The sequence below is a fragment of the Vitis riparia genome, chromosome 15 (assembly GCF_004353265.1).
Source record: "Vitis riparia cultivar Riparia Gloire de Montpellier isolate 1030 chromosome 15, EGFV_Vit.rip_1.0, whole genome shotgun sequence".
NCBI lineage: Eukaryota > Viridiplantae > Streptophyta > Magnoliopsida > Vitales > Vitaceae > Vitis > Vitis riparia.
The window spans coordinates 11,925,617-11,930,875 of NC_048445.1; the positions used below are offsets into that span (position 1 = coordinate 11,925,617).

The window sequence follows — 5,259 nt, forward strand, 5'->3', positions numbered from 1 at the left end:
ATATTAAATGCATCACCTTTGAGTTTTGGTGTCACATCAATGTAAATGATTATGGAAGATATGGTTGACTTTGGTTGATTAATTTGTAGATTTTTGTAATGTTTATTAATAAATAATATCAACTTGTGTATGTTTTGCCCATAAATATAATAATCATATCACATTTAACTTATATTTTTGTAATGCTTATGGATTAACCTATAATACATTATATCATCCAATAATATTTTTTTTTTATCAAATATTCACAAAAAGAAAGTACATCAAAGACATCAAGCCCACCAAAACTAAAAAAAAATAAAATTAATACACATTAAAACATAATTTAGAAATGTACTTAAGCATCCCATCATTCATGTATACCTGCATTTCATATGCATAAAACCAGATAACCATAAAATGACACAAAAGTTGCATTCAAAAACCCAAAATTCTCAATACCAATTAAAGTAACATTTATATCCTACCATGCGTGGCATAAGAGTCACATCTAAATATAAAAAAATCTTGTTGCCTATTTTTCTTTTATTTTTATTCTCCATACCATCCTCCCAAGAGTGTATACTTACATTTTATAGTTTAATGAGTTTTAGAGTTCTTATTGAAAATAAAGATTAATTGATGTTATAAAAAATAAACAAATTTAAGTACTAATTTTTTATTTTCACTTTTTCCCATTTTGATATAAAAATAGTTTGTAAAGAATAAGTAATGCTATACAATACCAATGGAAAATTCATATAGCAACTAAGGGACTCACTATGCAGGATCATGATACATCAACATGATTAGTTATAACACAAAAGTAACTCATTCTCTTCTAATTTAATTGAATTCTACTTGAGAATAAGCATAAAACTATGTACAATTCATTAAATGAGTAAAATCTTTAATGCATGCAATAATTGTAGAATCAACAATTATCTCTTTAATGAATCTCATAACAAAGTTGTTACATTTGAACTCAAATAAAAACAATTCAAGAAAATAAAAAATAAAACAAAACTACAAAATCAAAATATAAATCTAAAATTTTAGACAATACTAATCTTCCACTTAATCTATATTTTTTAAATTTATTTTTTATAATTCATTATGCTTTTAAAAATTATTTTTATATATATATTTTCCTTTCTTAGAAGGATTTTCTTAATTTTGATATTTTTTTGAATGTTTATTTTCTGAAATAATAATGTCAATTAAATTTTAGTAACCAAATATAAAAATGTTTTTAAATACTAATATGATAAGACATGATATTATAATAAGCATGAAAATTGTGTATATAAGACAAAAAACCTAATTCATTGTTTAAAAATGTTAAGAGAAAATTAGTATGAGAAAGAATTAAAGAACCTTTCATAAAAATTATTGATTTTTTTTAACCACAACACCAATTGATTTTTCTTTTTTATGATTAAAATAATTAACAAAAAATTTGGATATGAAAAATATTTTCAAATAAAAAAAATAAAAAATAAAAAAGTCAAAGGAAAATATATTCAATATTTTAATTTTTTTTTACTTTTAATATTCTTTAGATCAATAAATTATCAAACATCTCCTTCAAAAAAAGAAAAAAAATTGAAGTTTTATGAAAGGAATTGAAAACAAATTTGCAATAAAAGGATTTTATAGAAATTTTCTAACCTTGAAATTAAGGAAAATTTCATCATCTATCTCAAATTAGTCAATGCATATAAAAGCAATAAAAAAAGAAGGTAAAAACAAAATATATGTTTAAAATTCAATCCTTCTAGCTAGTTGGATCCCAATATTATTTATCAAATGATCAATTTATTATTACTAAAACTGAATCAAACTAACTAACAAATTCAATTATGTACTTTTGTTTTCATAGAAAATTCTATATTGGATTGAAACAAAATCTTTAAAAAAATCAAATAACTTTTTTGCTTTCCTTATATTATGAACCAAATATAGGAATATGAATAAAATAGAATGAGAGGAGAGATGAACCATAATACCATGTAAAAAAAAATAGAAAAAGTCAAAATATAAGATTTTATTTTTATAATCACAAAAATTTTCATTCATTTTTTTTAATTTAAAAAAATAATTCAATTACATTAATAAATAAAAAATAAAATTAATTTCTCATTGTTAATTTTAGCATTCCAAACCGACTCCAAATTTTTTTGTACACATGATATGGAAACTATTTCATTTTTCCTTTTGCTAGAGATGAGAATATTGAGAACAATTTTCTCAAAAATTATTTTCCAAATATCACCAATCAATATCCTCATCACAACATACTATAATATTTTTAGAAAACAAACAAAAAGTTTGATAAGAGGAAATTTCATAGAAAATCAAAAGAAAATTATCAAACATCTTTTTCTTCAAAAAAAAAAATAAAAAAATGAAGAGTTTTATGGAAGGAATTGAAAAAAAAAAAAAAAAAAAGTCTATAATAAGAGGATTTTATAGAAATTTCTTAACCATGAAAGGGAAATTTCATCATTAATTTCAAATCACTCTAAAGTTTGATCAACTCACATAAAAACAATAAGAAAAGAAGGTAATATACATACATACATACATACATATATATATATATATATATATATATATAATATATATATATATATGTTAGCCCAAAGGTTCTCTTAATCAGGTTTTGATGATAACAAACCATGGTTAAGTTACTAATTGGTTTGAATTGTAAAGAATCTTAGGTATTAATTTGGAAATTCGTCAGAGGATCTAATGGATACAAGATTGAGACATTCGGAAGACTTTTAATCATAGAAAACAAATGTAAGATGAATGCATGGGTGCACTTAAGTTTTACATATCATTTCATGTATATTTGAAAACTCAGTTTATTATTTAAAATTACTATTTCATTAAAACCCGAGTTTTTATCAAATGCACCTTAGGCAAAACGTTTCAAAATTGGCATATTTATTTACCTAAAGACCTTGCCTAAGTGTTAGAAAAGAAAAGAACATAAAAAAGATAGGTTTTTGGGGCCAAAAGGCTGAACCGATCGAGATACTGGCCAATGGCTCAACCGGTTAGGGGGAACCGATGAATCAACTGATTGCCCTTGTCCGGTCGAGGTCTGGTCGAGGAGTGCTGAAAACACACTCTCTTATCTAGTTTCCTTCCCTTCCTGGTTGAGGTATCCTCCTTCCCAGTCGAGGTCCGATCGAAGCAACAATAACCTGCTAAAGCATTAAATGCTCCAACGGCTAGTGAACCGGTCGACCCCCAGCTCGACCAATTGAGGCTGTTTTTTGTTTTTCTTGGCTCTTAAGGTTAGTAACCTATAAATTGAGAGCTCCACTTCATTTGTGACATAGAGAACACTTGCATTCAATTGTCTACCCACCTGTTCTTGCCTTAAAGCTCTCATTTCTTTCTTAGTGCATTAAATCTTCACTTTAGTGTGCCTTTATGTTTCATCCTAGCTTTGAAGTGTATTTGAGCTATCATTGAGCTAGGTTGAGGGATTCATTCTTGTAAAATTGAGTGTTAAAGCCTTCAAGTGAGTTGAATCTTAAAGAGATTGTATAAGAGCCTATTGGAATCGGAATCCAAGTGTAAAGAAGATTAGAAGCTTGACTGAAGCTTCAAGTTAGTGGAACCCTCACTCGGTTAGGAGCTTGAGTATAGTGGACGTAGGCAAGGAAGTTTCGAACCACTATAAAATCTGAGTTTGAATTCTCTAACTCTATCTCATTATATTTTGTTCCATTATGCTTAAATTTGTTGTGTTGAAATTTTTTTTAAAAAACCCAATTCACCCCCCCCCCCCCCTCTTGGGTGTTTTTCTCATTTAAGATTATCCTTTATTTTCTAAATTGGTATTAAAGCTAGACCTCTTTTTTAAGACTTAATAATCTAAGAGGAAATGACTATTCCATCAAACTCATCTCAAATTGAAAGTTTTGCAAAAATAGAGCTTCATTTTTGTATTTACAATCAACCCATTTAGACGTATGGGAGGTCATTGAAGATGGCCCAACTTTTTTTACAGAACTAGTTGGTGGAGTCATGGTTCTAAAACCCAAGCAAGAATGAAATGAGCTTGATAGAAGAAATTTTCAATTAAATGCTACGGTTGTTTTCACTTTACAATGTGTTATGGATAGAAATGAATATAATAGAATATGTCAATGCAAATTGGATAAAGAAATTTGGAGATTACTTGAAATAACTCATGAAGGAACAAATCAAGTGAAAGAGTCAAAAATCAATTTACTTGTTCATAATTATGAATTGTTTTTTATGAAAGAAAATGAGACTATTGTTGAGATGATCACTAGGTTCACCGATATTGTCAATAGTCTTGAAGCATTGGAAAGACCTACAAGGAATCCGAAAATGTGATGAAGATATTGAGGTCACTCCATTAAAGTGGTATACAAAGGTCACTGCAATTCAAGAAGCAAAAGACTTGATCAAGCTACCTATGGAGGAGCTCATAGGGTCATTAACGACATATAAGATCAATTTGGCAAAGAAGCTACAAGAAGGTGAAGACAAAAAGAGAAGAGCATAGCTCTCAAAGCTACAACTAAGGAAGAAGAAGATGTTGAAGAAGAAAAACCAATTGAAGAAGATGATGATTTAGCCCTCATCACAAGAAAGCTCAACAAATACATGAGGGGTGAAAGTTTTAGAGGAAGAAGGTTTACCTCTAAAGAGACCTTTCTAAAAAGGAATCTTCATCTCATGGTGACAAGGAGAAATGGGAAGAGAAAGAGATTTGGTGTGTTTCAAATGCAAGAAACCGGGACACATTAAATATGATTGTCCTCTCTACAAAAGTGAAGTCAAGAGGAGAATGAAAAAGGCAATGATAGCCACTTGGAATGAAAGTGAAGAATCCTCCAAAAAAGAAAATGGGAAAGAAGTGGCAAACATGTACTTCATGGCAATAGATGAACTTGATGAGGTAAACTCTAACTTTGGTGATGAAGATATGTTTTTTGAAGAATTGTATGAGGATTTTGAAAAACTTAGTTTGAAAATAATTCTCTTAAAAAGAAAATTCAAGAACTTGAGGAAGTAAAAGAAAATTTTTCAATTGTTGAAATTTATAAAACTCATCTTGAAAAAGAAAATGAGATTTTGAGAAGAAAATAAATGTTTGACCTCCTCTCTTCAATATTTTATTGTGGAAAAAAATCTTTTGAAATGATTCTAGCTAGCCAAAAATGTGTTTTTGACAAACAAGGGCTAGGATTCAAATCTTCAAAAAATCAAAAGTATTTTAAAAACTAT

The 5,259-nt window shown here is 27.8% G+C and overlaps 1 protein-coding gene across 1 annotated transcript in view; it reads right to left on the reverse strand.

Moving 5' to 3' along the window:
* Positions 1–349: 349 nt before the first annotated feature.
* Positions 350–5,259, reverse strand: part of LOC117931963 (disease resistance protein RPV1-like) — a 7,035-nt gene continuing 2,125 nt past the window's right edge. Inside the window, exon 4 of the mRNA XM_034853029.1 lies at positions 350–363. Coding sequence (XP_034708920.1) covers positions 350–363 — 14 coding nt within the window. The remainder of the gene's footprint in view (positions 364–5,259) is intronic.